This window comes from Zeus faber, assembly GCF_960531495.2.
Source record: "Zeus faber genome assembly, chromosome: 7".
Classification (NCBI taxonomy): Eukaryota; Metazoa; Chordata; class Actinopteri; order Zeiformes; family Zeidae; genus Zeus; species Zeus faber.
The window spans coordinates 27,887,839-27,905,541 of NC_137203.1; the positions used below are offsets into that span (position 1 = coordinate 27,887,839).

Below are 17,703 nucleotides of genomic sequence, written 5' to 3' on the forward strand. Positions count from 1 at the left end.
TCTTATGTTTACATTTATTAATTATTTGATGAGAAAAGGACAATTTAACTAACGTTTTTTTCTGTTAAAGGACTACTTCAAAATTGTGACTTCCTGTAAAATAAAACTTTCTGTAAATTGTGTATTTCTAGCCAAAGCATTTATCATTAATACCATTAAGATGGAAAAAAATATGAATGTGTTGTGTTGCATGTCGATTTCAGTGGAGCTGCTAAATGTTGTGCTGGTGCTCTTAAAATGTTCAGTAGGGAGTACCAGTGCTACTCGTGGAAAAGGTTAGTCTGGAGCTCACACACAATTTTGCATCCACATTTTAAAGCAAAGGTCATTTTAAGGCAAGGTCATTTTACATTTTCAGATTTCCCTTTGGAAGAATACTCACTTGTTCAGTGTGCGTACGTCTATTGAAATAAATGACTGCCAAACACTTATAAAGTAGAATGCATTTAGAAGATCATTTTAGTTGAGGGTGGGTAGGTAGAGTGTGAATAAAAGCTATACCGATCATTAACTAGTCTTAGTTAACTCTAAAATCTATTTCATATTTGATTAGAATGTGGTTCACAGAATAATTTATGCTATTATTATTATCATTATCATTATCTCTTTATGCTTTGACAAATGTGCAGTTGGATCATTTAACAATTTATTATTAGCATTGAGGTGGACTGCAAAAAAAAAAAGGTAATTAAATAAATAACTGGTAACCAACTTTGAAGCCATGTCACAGCCCAAAAATGCGTGTGACATGTGACTAATGGCGCCCTTAAATTTCTTATTTGAAAAAGCCATACTGTCATTCCTGACATTACAGGCAATGGCCCCACATTATTCTCCATTTCCTGACAGAAAAGCTCTTAGGTCAAGATTCAAGATTGTCAGAAAATAATACTATTATATAATTATAGAACCCAGAATCACGATTGGGGCGCCAGCCATTGTGGTCGCCTGCGCAAGCTCCTTGTGTCGATAATGCACATTTTAGTATTTTTACAGCTTATTGTGTGAAAACTCCAGGTACGTTGCAATGACATTTCACTGCATATGTGACCCACGGCAGCAAAACCCGCATTGTCCTGCATTTCTGAAATCGCCAGGAGCAGCCCATTAAGTCGAATAAAATTGCAAAATTCGATTTTTCCAGATTCGTGTTCCTTTGTGTTTTTTCTCTCAATGTATTTTCAAAACCGGGTTTGATTAATAAATCGTAGAAAAATGTTAAACCGTAGCGTAAAATATTCCCGTTAGATTACATGGGGAAACAAAGTTCACTTCGTTCTTCATTCACCGAGACGCTGAATAGTGTGAACAACGCCGATTGATCGTTTCCTTTAAAGCGACCGTCCTGGTGAAGATCATTCGTCCATATTCCATGTGATGTGAAATCACAATGTGAAACTTTTTGAGAGAGCTCAACCTTTAAATTGTACTACTTTAACACACACATTGAGACATTATTGTGTAGGGGGTGTATACCAACGTAGAAGTCAAGCTGACATCACTTCCGTAAACAAGACAAGAATCCGGTTTCACTTGTCTGTGAAAACTTTAAACTGTGTGTTGTTATGGATCATGAGAAGTGGGTGGCGGAAGATCACAATCATATCGCGGACCTTAATCTGACCAGTGCCATAGATCCAAGTCAGTGCAAGCACCGCGTGATGGACCTTTTCCGCGATGATAGTTAGTTCTCCGACAGCGACGCAGAGAACGACAGCGTCGCTGGAACTGATTCCCGGCGTTATCCCGGACTTATTTTTCATTATTATAATTACAATATTTCAAACAGCGGATTTCAACCTGAATGTGACGATGAAACTGAATATTTTCAAGAACCACCGGAAGAGCCCGACGATACGTCCGTTGTTGTTACAACGGAAGAAGTTGGTGACGTGATGAAGTCCGTTGAGGTTGGTGATGCAGATTATGAACAAGTAGTAATGGACAAGATTCTCAAGTTTCCCTGCAAATGCAGCCAGGGGCGAAATTAAAATGAAAAGAGGCCCAAACAGAGTGTAGCTGAGATAGGGTGTGTACAGCCCACATAATAACTCCAAGAACTTTGAAGATATTTGACATACGCATTTATATATTAAAGACACACCTAGGCTGATATACAGAGACTTGTGTTATTGATAGACTCTACATTTTGTTGTGTTGTCCGCACTTTTAAACACCTAAATAATTCCACTTTTATAAAACATGTCTTTTCTTTTTTTAAATCAGAAGATGTAGTGTGTCGATGACCCTATTCAACATTCCCTGAAAACATAAGAACAATGCAGAGATTGCCCCATTCAGAAGGGTGTTAAGCGGCCGTGTGACAAGTAGCAATGTGGTTTTGTTAGTCCGGCCCCATTTGCATTCTGGCAGCTTGCTGAATGAAGCCAGGTGTGGGGGAAAACTTTGAAGGTGATTATCTCAGAAACACAGTTTGCCACACCCTTGTCATTAACACCTCATAGCTTGAAAAGTATTTGCTTGATTTGCACAAGTGACACCTTGTTTAGAAGCTCTGATTCTTCACTTTCAAATGATGCTAAAAAAACCCAAATGTACCTAAAGTCGGCAGTGGGTCACATGTGTATGAACGTTTGCTATGTATGTGACAAAACAAATGTCTTGAATCTTGAATCTATCCAGCAGTTATGCGTATGACTCCTGGTTTTGCTTACCCCTCTCTTCTGAATGGCATTCTTCAGGAGGTTGACCACGTCCTTTCCTTCCACTCCACTGGCCTTGAAACGTTTTGTCCAGGACACCAGAAAACTCTGCACAGTGGGGGACACAGATATAAGATACACCACCCAACCAGAAGAGAAAACCTTGAACATAGTCTCTTAAGAATGTTCAAATTGACAGCTCACTCCTTCTTGCTATATTTGTCTTTTTTTTTTTTAAATCCTGGCTAAAAAGTCTTTGTGTTTGCAGAACTGCAAGTAAACAAATTGTGATGTGATCAAGCATCAATGTGGATTAGCGTCCAACTATTTATGTCAGAACATATGTTTTACCCAGAGTCTGAAGCATGGAAAGCATTTCTCCTTCTGTAAACAATATCGTTTTGACAGACATGCAACCCTGAATGTGTGTGCAATGTGAACTAACAGTTCATTTGTACATTCCCCCTCTAAATCTAAGAGGACTATCATGGAAATGTTTAGTAATTGTATGACACTTACAGGCATGCGCCAGATGATTACAGGAAGGCCACAAAATTTGTATAATCCAAAACAATTACAAAAGTCAGAACGATTTCACAATGAGCCAAAATGGATTAAATTGTTGGAAAATTGTATTAAAAACAAACAGGCTCACCTCTATGGCTAAGCACAAACAGGGAGAGAAGGGGTAGAGCGACAGGAGACTGTTCCCTTAGTTAATCTATTGATGGTGTCGTTTTAGGACAGATAAAAGATGAATATTGAAAACTATTCAAATTCGTCTTCCAATGTTAATCTTCCATTAGGGAAACACCCATGGCCTGGCTGATTGGTCTAATTTGCCATCATTGTACCTTTTGCAGTGTCCCTCGACCACAGTGACCCTGTACTGATCAAAGAATGCAAACAGTGTAATTGAGCAAGCTACAGCAATTGAGTAGTTACATTTTCGTAACGAAAACATCTTATTGATCTTTATCTCAAAAGATATTGTGCCTGGCTATTGTTTGGGCCAACAATTTCAGCAGGTTCCTGTTTCACATTCATTGGTGGAACTAGCAAGCTAAGACAATATGATTTAATACCGTTGTTATTTTTAAAAATAATGATGATTATTGTTCATTTAAGCCAGACGTGGCAATGTCTGTGTTTAACTCAATTAAACCGTGGTGTTGAATTTAGCCATTTTCAATTTTGAAAAGGCTGAATACCAGTTTTAAAATTAAAAGTTCCCACGCTTCATGTAAGAGCTTGCCTTTTCATATGACTTGGTATTAAAGTAAGACAACTACTTAATCCACTATTGGCTCTGATGGCAGTCTGATGTACGTGGTCAGGATTAAAGACGACAAACCAACCAGGTGGCATCAGTCCGGCCTTCAATTACAGTGCAGGGCTCAACACTAACATTTAAAAGTGGTTGCCAGGCTGGCAACCAGGCATCAGCTTCTGGTTGCCAGGACTGAAAATATGGTTGCCATTTTTAGTTACCTTATATTTCGAGTAATTAAGATACTATGCAATTATATGTCAGCTTATAAAAAATGCTGTTTAAAAAGCTTTATAACAGTTACCAACCAAAAGTCTTCATAGTTTTTTTGTAGAGTATCACATACAGAATTTGAATCTTCAGAGGGGAAGAAACAAGTCAAGACCGGCAAGAGCTTTGATTACAGTAACTCCTCTGGTCACACTTGGTCTGATCACAATAAGCCTGTATCACTGTCACTCTTTTACACCCACATGTTTATGCATGTGCATTCCACAGACAATAATAATCTCAACAGTCCTGTTTGTCCCCTCATTGTTATCAATGCTACATTCTAATTTGTATCTTTCCATCTGCTCTCCACCAGATGAGGCCTGAGCCATGACAATTATTAATCGTGTCTGTCTACAAAGATAAGAACTGGTAATTGTATTCTGTATGCCATATGTTGATAAATTTGACGAAATTATGGTTCAGTTAGTTTTCGTTTTTTTTGTCTAGTTTTAACTAAAATATTTTTTCACACCTCATTTTAGTTTTCAGTTAAGTTTTAGTTAACTGTACAGCGATGCCGTGAATGGATCACTTCTATTCCACACGCATTATAGTTTTCCGAGCCCATGAACACAACATCACTTTGGAGCGCTTTCAACCAGAGACTAGAGCGTCCGCGTCTTAGTTCTAATATAATATCAGAGAACGAGACCACTAGTCAATCGATTGCGGATGGTGTCGTTCTCTCGGACGGATAAAAAAATAACAATAAAATAAAAAATAAATCCTAAAATGGGTGACTGACAGACTGTAACAGCAATATTGAAATATCACTAATACAATTAATAATAGTAATAATACAACAAATTCATTTTATTTTTTATGTTAAAAAGTGGTTGCCAAAGGGAGCAACCGGAGGCCACAAAATGGTTGCCAATTGATTCAATCTTGTTGCAAAGGGCAACCTGACACCAGTTACTGTCCTGCAGTGGTTAAAACAATTAAAAAAGGAGAGAAGAATAGGAACACATTGATTACCTCATCCAGCTTAGTCTGTTGGCAGGGAAATGAAAAAGTGAAACCCAGCGGCAGTTTTCTCTCTTTAATGCCCAATTTGTCCAGGAAGTTTGCCAGACAATCAGCAATATGGTCAAACAACTAAAGGAGATGGAAAATGTCAGTTTCATTATCAGGCTTGTGCAGGAAAACAGTACGGGAGACTGCGGCCTAGTACAAATGTCAAATACAATTAGCTTTACACTGATTGGCTTTTTGTCTTCAGTGTTTATTGCCTATTGCCTCTGACCTCCAATCCGCTGCCTCTCCGCAAGTCCTCTGGAATGTCATAGATCTGATTCTCCATTTCAACTTTCTGCTTCCCGTTGGATGACACTCTGACGAGGAGCACCCGGAAGTTGGTGCCACCGAGGTCGAGGGCCAAGAAGTCACCTTTTTCTTGAAGCGGAAACACACAGACGACACAGTTGTTGTGAACACACAACTAGACCTGTCAAGATAACACATTTTGTTGGATGATAACAATATTCTCATTTAAAGACTTTTTTTGCCACTGATTTAATGATAATACAGCGGGGGCAATAAGTATTAAACACGTCAACATTTTTCTCGGTAAATGTATTTCTGATGGGGCTATTGACATGAAATTTTTACCAGATGTCGGTAACAACCCAAGTAATCCTACACATACAAAGAAATCAAAACATATATGTCCATAAATTATGTTATGTGTAATAAAGTGGAATGACACAGGGAATAAATATTGAACACATGAAGAATAGGAGGTGCAAAAAGGCATGGGAAGCTAAGAAACCAGCTGAAATCTTTAGGTAACAATCCTCCATCCCCTTAATATCAGCTGGTTTAGTCTTAATTGATGGCCTATAAAAAGGTTTCTCATTACAATGGTGTCACACAAGAAGAATGTCATGATGGGTAAAAGAGCTCTGTCAAGCCACCGATGGGGTGCCCTCGATCGCCGTGCCACAATAGTGTGTTTTCATTTTACATCTCCTTACGGAACAAAACCGTTCGTAATGGGGATAGTTTCTCGGTGACTCTTTCTACCGGATCACCCCCTCGCCATGCATTATGGACAGAAAATAATCTTAACCAGTCTACGAGTCATGCCACGTTCCTCCATGCCCACACTGTTTTAATTTGTTTTATTTGGAGGAACGGGGCTCGGGTCTCGATGTTGCTCTCTGCCGATCGGGGCGCACGAACAGCCGTGCCCGGGTCTGTGTCCAGACACGCAGGATTCACAAATATAAAAATAAATTCATGATTCCCCTTATTGATAATTGAAATGTGATCCCTCTGCATTTTGTAAGATTCAAACTGTTTTATCCTGTTATTGTAATACACACTGTCTGAAAAAAAATAAAAAATAAAACAAAAAAAATAAACTGCACGACTTCAAGAATCTCAGTCGACTGACTGGTTTCCGACTTGTCGACTATCAGGGGGCAGCCATATTCTTTTTTATTTCAGTTTCCTAATTGAACAAAACAGAAGAAGTCCGTACATCCTGTCCCGTGTCATCCTGTGTGTGTGTGAAGCAACACGACCAGAAATAACAGCAAAACCTATCTCATTACATTATATGTTTTTGTGAATTGCGACACATAATTCCTTCCATAAAATGTTTTTATTAACTTTGAAACGTACAACATTTAGACTACATTGCATAATTTAGCTGGCACTTTTGTTCAAAGTCAATTATCAAGAAATATATTCTAACAAATCAAAAGTTCAAGTCCAAATTTTTTTTACATAACTCCAAATATAAGTAGAGTAGTTATGGATATAAAAAACAGACTCATGTTACGAGCAGCAGAAAGCAGCAAGTTGTTTTTATTGTACATTCCAACGTGACAGCAGCAAGTCCACAGTGAATTCTAGTGTAGATAAAACTCAGCCAGGGACTATGATCGTGGTCACTGTGAACTCCAAAAGATAAGGAGGAGATCACGATTTTGGAGGATTCTTCTGTTGCTGAGGTACTGTTTAGGTTTCGTCATGTACATAATTGGAGTAGCGGCGTAACTCCCCATTGCTGTGAAAAAACTTCACCCCCTCTGCCGCCGTATAAACAAACACGCATGTAAACACAAAGGGAAATTATAGAGGTCAGAAAACTGATCAAGGTCATGTCCAAATATTGTATGATAAGTCAATATGATAAATATCGTGACAGGCCTCACACAACACACTGATACAAAATACTTTATAGGCTATTTTCAATAAAATGTGCATTATGTGACTCAACCACAGAAGAAAAAACAGCACCTAAACACAACCACAACTAAATTCAAAATATTGATAACCTTAATATGTATTAAAAATGGATATGAAATGAATTGTTAAAAGATAGGACTGGAAAGATCTTTCATAGACCTGCCAACCTTGGGTAAATATTTTGAGAACCACAATAGTGTAACAAGTGCGTCTCTGTGGAGTTGAAGTTACTGCAGCTCAATGACTCCATCAGTTATTCTCACCGTAGACGCCTCGTAACAAGGCTAATTACATCGTAAGCGAGCTACTACAGCTAACTATATACAGTATACAAATTCATCTCATTAGCATATACCCCTTGAAATGCATCATCTCCTAAAGTTACTGAACACGTTTACCAACTAGAGATGCACCAATTGCAATTTTCTTGGCCGATTTCAATTTCCGATTTTTTCTTTAACGTGCCGATTCAGATTTCGGCCGATTCGGATTTTCATTCAATTGTATGTTGATAATAAAACATTGACAATCAAATAACTTTTGCATTGTCGTCCAATCATTTTGAGTTCATATCCGTGATCGGAGAAATAATTTGAGATATCATTTGGTCTCGTTGGATATATATGCTGTACGTCAATGACAAATACGTTGATTACACTGATGTGATAGCACAGCTGCACATACAGACTACCACTGCAATTCTTAGTTACAACAATAGTGAGATTGCTGATTTTGACATTGTGTGTTTATTACTGTTCATTATTCACTATGGAACAATAATAGAAGATGAAACTGTCACAGAGTTCCAATAAAATAAAATACAACATGAAACGGTCACTGAGCTTTATACTGGTCATTAAATTTCAGTATAAAGCAACCTGTAACCGGATGCAACAAATAACTAACATGGAAATATCCAGTTCAAACTTCAAATGAATCTCTCTTTCACGTTTAAGTGCCAATATACCTTTCTGTTATATTTATATGGTACTTGTGATTCCAAAATAAATTTCAATTATTGTAAATAAAAATAATAAATGGCCGACTCTCCTCACTCTCATTTACTGGAAATCCTCCTACGCTCACTGTGCATTAAACCAAATGAATTAAATTGAACAACTTGTTTTACTGAGGGACTTGTCAAGAACCAAGTCTCAAAACAGTCAAACCTTTCATCATGAGTGGAGCTGGTGCACTAGGAACAACCAGAGCAGACGCACTACTGTAGTGACAGCGATAGATACGCAGTCTGCACCATTTTGGAATATTCTCACACACACACACACACACACACACACACACACACACACACACACACACACACACACACACACACACACACACACACACACACACACACACACACACACACACACACACACACACACACTTTAGGTGATAGATAAATAATTTATCTAATCTTCTTTGTTTACCTTGAAATACCTCCAAACAGTTGACATTTTCTTTCTTTGAGTCTCTTTATTGAGCGTCCACTGCGTTACATTATGTTCGTATCGGGTGTGAGTATCAGATCATTTTTACGAGTATGTGAGAACGTTATTGGGCTTTTAATTTCACGGATATATATGACACTGATCGGCCGGTCGTGGCCAATTAAGCTGAAAAGCGACTGAACATGTTTACCAAAGTTTGATATTATTTTTAACATTACAGTTACATTTTTGTGCTTGATTATTATTCCCCCACTTCCCATTTTACCTCAGCAATGCAGCGTTACGTCTCGGTGGATAATAAAGTACCGCTGTGTGTCAGTGGATGTTGAGTGAGTGAGAGGGGAGAAAGGGGGGGGTGGTTACAGAACCACAAACACAAGGTCATAATATCTAGTCTAATCCGAGGGATGTCTCGTTTGAATATCCAATAAATGTACGTATTGTTCTGTATTGATTGATTTCTGTAATTAAATCACAATTTCAGATAGGTAGATAGATAGATAGATAGATAGATAGATAGATAGATAGATGGTACTTTCAGCTGGCATTTCGTACCAGTGTATTTTGTGACCATGAATTTGCAGGTTATTATGAAGAAGGTTATAATGAAGAAGCTTCATTATTTTAAATTTGATGATTGATTTGATTTGATTATTTATGACATTTAAATAATTTGTTTATAAAAATGTTTTTGTTGGGCTATGCAAGTACTGAAAAAATATTCTCATTGAGTAGGTTGGATAGTAGGCCTTTTAAAACAGTTATTTTTCACAAAAATAATCTTTGTCGTGTGAATGAAGTTTATGTTAAAGGTTGTTTCATACAACAATACATTTGTATGATTGAAAGTGTGCTCATTTAAAGATAGTTCAGTATTTGTTTATGATGAAAATGTCTTTGTTTCCCTGGCACAAAAGGGGCAATAAATAACAACAAAAAAAAAATGAACAAACAAAAAAACTTTGTATTGGCCAGATTGTTTTTAAATATCGGTACTGGCCCAGAATTTCACAATCGATGCATCCCAAAAGGGCGAAAATAAATATATCCTGATGGTCTTTCTTTTAAGGTCTATGTACTGAAGACGGAAGATCTGAAAACTTATCAAGAGTTATGAAATAACTTCACAGAATTTGTCTTCCCCAGTCACCATCCCAGAGCATTACTGTACAATAACTTTCAGGCACAAGCTAAATCAGAGCTGACAGGTGGAAAAATAGGCATACACAACATACAGTACATACATTTAACAACGCACTTTATTAACCAGCAGTTCCAGCTGCGAAGTTGCCGTTTGGTGGTCGTAATCCTCACTTTCCGTGGGGCCAAAGCTAAACCTAATAGTGGGCAGTGGACAGCAACACAAAATACAACAATGGTCCTACAAATCTAAGATCTATCGAGATCATAGAGATCTAGCTTTCTTATAATAAATCTCAAAGACTCAAGTATATGCTTTAACCATAAAAAGCCCACCTTTCTTATTTGAATGTCCATGTAGGGCTGTTTATTAAGATTTTGGCATAATGTTAGGTTGTCCTCTCAGTTGATATATATTTTTGCTCTCCAAGTTTGGCACACAAACAAAACCATCATCTTATTTATATTACTATTAGCCAAATCTATTCCTTGTAAAAATCCCTGGCAGAACAAAAGAGGGGCCACCTTTGGGGCGGGCTTGCATTAAGATTGATAGTGAAATAAAATCTGTTGTATTACAGCAGTTTCACATGATACTGATGTATCTCCGACAGTCCACTAACCGGTTCCATCTGGAGTAGAGCGCACGAACGTGGGCAGCATCTTCACAGCAGCGGTGGGGTTGGTGTCACGGCCCAGGCCTCTGTCCATCTCCCGACGGAACCTCACCGACACGTCGACTAAGTTCTCATCAGACAGCCGAAGGTGGTACAGATATTTGTCCACCTAAAACACAACGGGGAAGAAGGCAGGTATGTTTATTTAAATAGTAACCTTGAATTGAAAAGTTACGATTCAACTACCACATCAATGTCATAATGTGGTTCTTCTGTGGAAAATTTGAAGGTGTAGAAGCATTGTTAGGTTGAAAATGTTTGGTCAGGTCTTGTGCTGTGACTTTGTATTCCATGAAGACAACAAAAGCTTAGCAAAAGTTTTAGTTCCAAATAACCCACCAACCATCTTGCTTGGGTGGCTGCACTAAGGTCTTTGCTGGAGGGAAAACAAAAAAACAGTTCTGAGACAGCAGACGCTTTCCCCGTAGCTGTTGAGACTAAAGCCCCATCGTACTGGCTACAGGAGATTCCACAGCGAGATTTCACAGCATCTGATGTCTCAAGGTAAATACCCACAACGTTCACTGACTTGCTAAACACACTCGGCAAAGTCATGTGGCAATGCAGGACTCTGAGAAGGACATATAGAATTTGTAGTCCAATAATTGCTGTACACAGCACACAAGCAGGCAAGTCAGGCAAAGCTCAAAAGGTAAATGTTTATTCTAGAGGCAGAAACAAACTTTTCCTTCAATAAGGTGACGATGTACGGCAGCCAGTTCAGAAAAGCGGCAGCAGAAGAATACCTTAAGGAATTTGAGGAATTAATTGATGAAAATCGCTTGATCCCTCAGCAGGTATTCAACTGCGATGAAACTGGATTCTTTTGGAAAGAGTCAACAATGCCCGGCCATAAGCCCATGAAAGATCGTCTCACACTTTGTGTTTGTGTGAATGCGAGTGGTGACCTGAAGATTAAGCCTTTGTTGGTTTATCATTCCGAAAATCCACGCACATTCAAAAAGTACAAGGTACAGAAGAATAAACTTGACGTTTATTGGAAATCCAATCACAAGGCCTGGGTCACTCACATTATTTTTAGGGAGTGGATGAATGAAGTTGTTTGTCCAGCAATCAAAACGTACCTTCTGGAAATTAATCTGCCTCTCAATGCCGCAATTTTCATCAATAAGGCATCCTGTCATCCTCCAGAGCTTGGACTTGAGTTGTGTGAGGAATTTAGCTTCATGAAAATAAAGTTCTTTCCTCCCAACACCACACCATTATTGCAGCCTATGGACCAGCAAGTTATTTCCAACTTCAAAAAACATTTTACAAAAGCCCTCCTTGAAAGATGTTTTGACATCATGGAAAGCACCAACCTAAGACTTAGGGATTTTTGGAGGGACCACTACAACATCTTGGCTTGGCTTGGCAAAGGGTTTGAAAGAGAACCCTAAGGGCTGCATGGAAGAAACTCTGGCCTGGAATCGTTCCTGAATGTGACTTTGAGGGATTTGAGCCAGCACAGAAGGAATCTGAGGTTATGGAGAGCATTGTCTCTATAAGCAAGGACCTGGGCCTTGAAATTGATGAAGACGACATAGAAGACCTGGTAAAAGAGCACAACGACGAACTAATGCCGGAGGAACTCCAACAGCTGCAAGGAGAACAAGTGAGGCAGTTGGAGAAAGAGGTTTCTTCGGAGGAGGAGGTAGAGGAAGTGATATCAAATGTCGATTTACGGTCGTTCTTTCAGAATTGGGAGAAATTTCAGGAGTTTGCTAGAAAACATCACCCAAATAAAGCAGGGGTAAGTTGTCAACTTAATTTGTGTAATGATAATGTTGTGTCATATTTTAAAGCCATTCAAAAGCGTAGGCAAAAGCAAGTGTTGATTGAACGCCACCTAAAGAAAAAGTGAGGTTCAAAGTGGTGTAAAAAGGCCAAATGAATAAGTGATGGAAGAAAATAAGATATCTAAAAGTGAAAAATCGCAAAATGTTAATGAGGGGGCTTCAACCTCCTCCTCCATGCAGTAACCCCTTATCTCCTCCTCCACACTCTTCGTCTCCAGTACGCCATCGGTCGTCACAAAAAAGGTAAGATGCCTATTTAAATTACTGTACACGGTTATTTATTATTTTTCATAATGCTTACTTATTGTTTATAACTTCCAGTATGGTTTAATGTGAAAAAGGTTAAAATCGAGTGTAAATTTATTATGTTTAGGTGTACGGAACAAATCAGATGAGTTACCATTAATTTATATGGGAAAAATTGCTTCGACATACGACCACTGTACCTTCTTCCTTTAAACAGGTTAGTGAATGAAAAATTATTATTAGATCTGCCCCCAGTAACTGAATTTCATTCCAGTATCATGTTCAATTTATCACATTTATAACAAACAGAATTGCATGAGAATTGGTTACGAATTAAGCGAGTTACTCGAGTTACCAGTCTATTTTGTAGAGAAGTCTTCATCTCTCAATACAGATTGTATTTGTTTCCCAGCGGATCTTGACCGCTCCAATATGGCGGATGAGCAGAAGAATAGCAGCGACATTTACGACATTTGCACGATATGTCGGAATGTAGAAGCAACATCGCACAATGTACTGTGAACAAATCACTGCGCCTCACAGTAAAACACAGCACGCATCTCTTGTACAATGAAAGCTGAAGGTTTTTCTGACGTGGGAGGGGTTTGAAGAAAATGTTATTCTCTCTTTATTATAAGACATTTCACTTACAATATGTGTCATTTTTGAAAAGCCTTTCATTAGATCTATATTCTATGTCCTTCAGCATTTTGTCCTTCAAACGACTTAAATTCCAACCAATTGTAAATTAAGAGTGAGGGCATACTGTATATTGCAAAGTGAATCAATATAATCCCATGGTTGTCACTGAGACGGCAAGTTTAGATAAACAAGGATAAAAGAGGTATGGTATGAAATAACCCAGTAGAGTACCTACCAAAATACCGCAGTATACGGTATTAATTTTTCACCCTTTGTTTCCTGTATATTGAAATTAATAAATAGTTTAAAATCAAAAAAGCAAAAACGCGGCCTAGCATGGGAAGCACTTGTCGGGGCTCTCAAATTCACACATTCACTGCTTTTCTCCAATATTTTACGACACTGTGCTTTATGTTAATTGCATGTAAATGGGAGCAAGTGTAAATAAAGATGACGGAACGCAGAGCTTGGGGAATTTACTTATTTGATGGATAATTACAAAATTTGGCTGTCTGCTACTGCATTGTGGCAACACAAGGGGAGGGTGAATTCAAGTTTACATCTTTAATTTTTCAACATACATTCATACCCTGGGCAGGGTAATACAGGGAAAGGAAATTTTGAATTCCATTCATTCATTCAATTCAACTCAATTTGGAAATTGAATAATGGTGAATAACATGGAACAGTGAACCTCAATGCAAAACTTGCAACAACATTTAATGATATTGATTAAATCTCAGGACTGTAACACAAAACATAGTGAAACAAATTGCGTGTCCAAAATGTCTAATGTATAGATTATGTACTTAATGCTTTATTTATAGTGCAGTGTTTCTCCTACTGAAGCCAAGAGTGAGGAGGCTGCCCACCGATTATGAATACCCATCAGTGTTGCCAGATGCCGAAAACCAAATAATCGTAAAAGGTCTCATTAAAGGAAATTATCGTATTTCAGGGCAACCTATCAAACTACCGTACATTAAAATCCAGACTGCAGCAGAACCAGAACTGCGTTTGAAACGTATGTGAATCTGTGGCGAGGACCTCTCAGCGATGTCATTGCATCATTTGTGGAAGACCCCCCATTTAGAGGTTTTTACAATTATTCATCGTACAAAGGGCTAAATTATCGTACAAATACAATAATTATCTTATAATGCTGATACCTGCCAAGAATTCCCCTGTCCTGCTACCATTGCCATTGGTCAGCTGCACGATACCGAGGGGACAATTGAAGGCTCAAAAGCCGGAGGTTAATGTGAACACACAAAATTCAAGGTTGGTGGTGCACATTTAATATTTCATAGTAAGCACATGTTAAATGTATATAAATTAAAGAAATTTGGCCCATTTTATTTCAAGCCAGTTTTAGTACGGATGATCATCAACAGTTCTTAAAATGTCACTCTGAAGTTAAATATTCCCGTTAGATTACATGGGGAAACACCGTTCACTTACCGAGACGCTGAATAGCGCTGAACAATGGGATCGATCGTTTGCTTTAAAGCGACAGTCCAGGTGAAGATTGTTCCTCCATATTCCACGTAATGTGAAGTCACAATGTGAAACCGGTTAGATAGAGTTCAACCTTTAAATCGTACTACTTTTACACACACAAAGAGACATTATTGTGTAGGGGGCGTATACCAACAAAGAAATAAGGCTGACATCACTTCCGTAAACAAGAAATTTAAAAATCAGCAAATTTAAAAATCTAAAATGGAAAGAAGTAGTGTGGTATAAGTAATATAAAAGTATTTACCTAAAAGAATGACAAAATAAAATGCAGACAATAATGACAGTGAGTCAACTTGATAGTGGACATCATAAACAGTCGTGGGCCACAACAATGCAGTGTCATACTGAATGGTAAAATAGACACAGTGTCATAAGACAAAAACTGCAATATACTACTAAGAGAAAAGACAAAACAGGTATGCAATACTTGATACATTAAAGTGACTTGTTTTAAAGTTTTACAAGCCTATTTTTAAAGTGGCTAATTGTGTGGATTTATAGGTTCTAGTCTTCGGCCTTTTGATTTCAAAATGAGGATTTTCGAACCATCTCATTTTTATTTTTCTTAAAATAAATTGTGAAATATCCCAACAAATTTCTGCTTTTGAGCTTCTCTGTCAGATAAATGGTCCCCCTTCACATAGGGATCAATGGATAGTAATAATATACTTCAAATAAGTATTTCCATAGAGTAGTAGTAATAAGTAATAACTTTTAAGGTGCACAAATGGCACACTGTAGGACAAAAAAAACCCTGCTTCAATTCTCAGTTAGGGCTACCTCTCACACAATGAGTTGAAGACAAAGTGTTAAAGATAGTATGATTATATTCATGAATTCATCAATTTACAGTAAAGCAGCAGAAATGTACATTATGCTTAACCGGCATACTGTACACATAATGTATAACAGGCACTGGTAGTTCACTTTGGATTTTCCCCCCAACCCTGGTCTTAATTTGAGGTAAGGCTTTGGCCATTATTTGTTTGTGTTGACCACACCCCCGGCATTTATTAGAGGACCAGTTTTTATTTGAGTAACTGTTTATATTTGAGGAAATATGGCAACTCAAATATATGAATTAACTTATTTTCTTAACCTTACACTGCTATTATATACATTATCAACTCAATGCTAACCCTGCTATTTGTTGTTTTTATATCATTCATTGTCTCAAGCTCATTCAATCGTCACAGAGAACACAGAGGTATGTTTTTTTGAAAGTTTTGTGTTTATTTTATTTAAGCACAGTATGAAACCAGATCTGAATGGCACACTATTATATATACTGTGTGTGTGTGTGTATATATATATATATATATATATATATATATATACACACATACATACATACACACACACACACACACAACTCACAAAAAGTTTGGGATATTTGGCTTTCGGGTGAAATTTATGGAAAATGTAAAAAGTTCACGCTACAGTGATATTATATCATGAAAGTAGGGCATTTAAGTAGAAACATGCAATGGTAATTTCCTCATTGCAAACAATTAATTGAAACAAAAGCCAACAACAGTGGTGGGTATACCACAACAAAAAATGTCAATGTCTCAATAACTTGTCATATGCCCTTGAGCATCAATTACAGCTTGACAATGACGTCTCATGCTGTTTACAAGTCGAATTATTGTCTGCTGAGGCATGGCACCCCACTATTCTTGAAGGGCGGCCCTCAGGTCATTGAGGTTCTGGGGTACAGAGTTACGAGCCTCTACACGGCGACTCAGCTGATCCAACAGGTTTTATATGGGATTCAGGTCTGGAGAAAGTGCAGGCCACTCCATTTGAGGTACCCCAGTCTCCAGCAGCTGTTCCCTAATGATGCAACCTCGATGAGCTGGAGCATTGTCCTCCATGAAAATGAAAGTAGGCCTGTGTTGTTCATGCAGGGGCACAATGACTGGATTAATGATGTTATTCAGGTAATATGGGCTTGTCACTGTACCACAAAGTGTAGGGCAGTTCTGTATTGACTAGACACACCTGCCCACACTGTAACACCACCACCACCACCAAAGGCTCGTCTGGTGACAACAGTGGCTGATGCATAGCGCTCTCCTTGACGTCTCCAACATCGTTGGCGGCCATCTTTTCTGCTCAACGTGAATCGACTTTCATCAGAGAACAGCACTGAGGCCCACTGGTCCCTCGTCCAGTGTAAATTCTCCCTGGCCCATGCAAGACGATGATGCCTGTGCCTGGTGGTGTGGTCAGGTACCCTTGCAGGTCGTCTAGCAGGCCACGCTGATGTATACAGTTTCAAATGGTCTGACGTGACACTTGGGTGCCTCTCACCTCCCTTAAATGTGCCTGGAGTTGAGTGGCATTCATCATCCGGTTCCGCAGGGCACTGTTCACAATGAAGCGCTCATCAGTGTGGGATGTGGCCAAAGGACGTCCACTTCTATGCCTTTCTGTGACTCCTCCAGTCTCTCTGTATCTCTGTTGGAACCTCCTACCATGACACTCTGTGACACTCTAAGCTCAGTGGCCACTTCCCTCTGAGAACATCCTGTTTGAAGCCTCGCAATGGCGAGGTACTGTTGATCAATTGTTAGGTGTCGTCTTGGTCTCATGATGTCAAAATGTGAACAGCATGATGAAGAGGACTGTTTAAATACCAATTCTAATTGAACCAGGAAATGTATTGGTCGATTCATGGATCAAACACCTGTTGTGAATTTTGCTGTTCAGCTCCTTGTTAGAGAACAGCAAGTTGTGCAAAAAGTACTGAAACATTAAGCAGTTGGACATGTGCATTCAAAAGTTTAGAGAAGGTCAAATTAAGTTCACCTGTAA

General features: G+C 38.4%; 1 protein-coding gene across 1 annotated transcript in view; it reads right to left on the reverse strand.

The window, feature by feature from the left end:
- hk2 (hexokinase 2) overlaps window positions 1-17,703 on the reverse strand; it is a 75,501-nt gene that overhangs the window by 31,724 nt on the left and 26,074 nt on the right. Inside the window, exons 2-5 of the mRNA XM_080003566.1 lie at window positions 10,622-10,784; window positions 5,453-5,601; window positions 5,185-5,304; window positions 2,676-2,771 (exon numbers count right to left, since the gene is read on the reverse strand). Coding sequence (XP_079859692.1) covers window positions 2,676-2,771; window positions 5,185-5,304; window positions 5,453-5,601; window positions 10,622-10,784 — 528 coding nt within the window. The remainder of the gene's footprint in view (window positions 1-2,675; window positions 2,772-5,184; window positions 5,305-5,452; window positions 5,602-10,621; window positions 10,785-17,703) is intronic.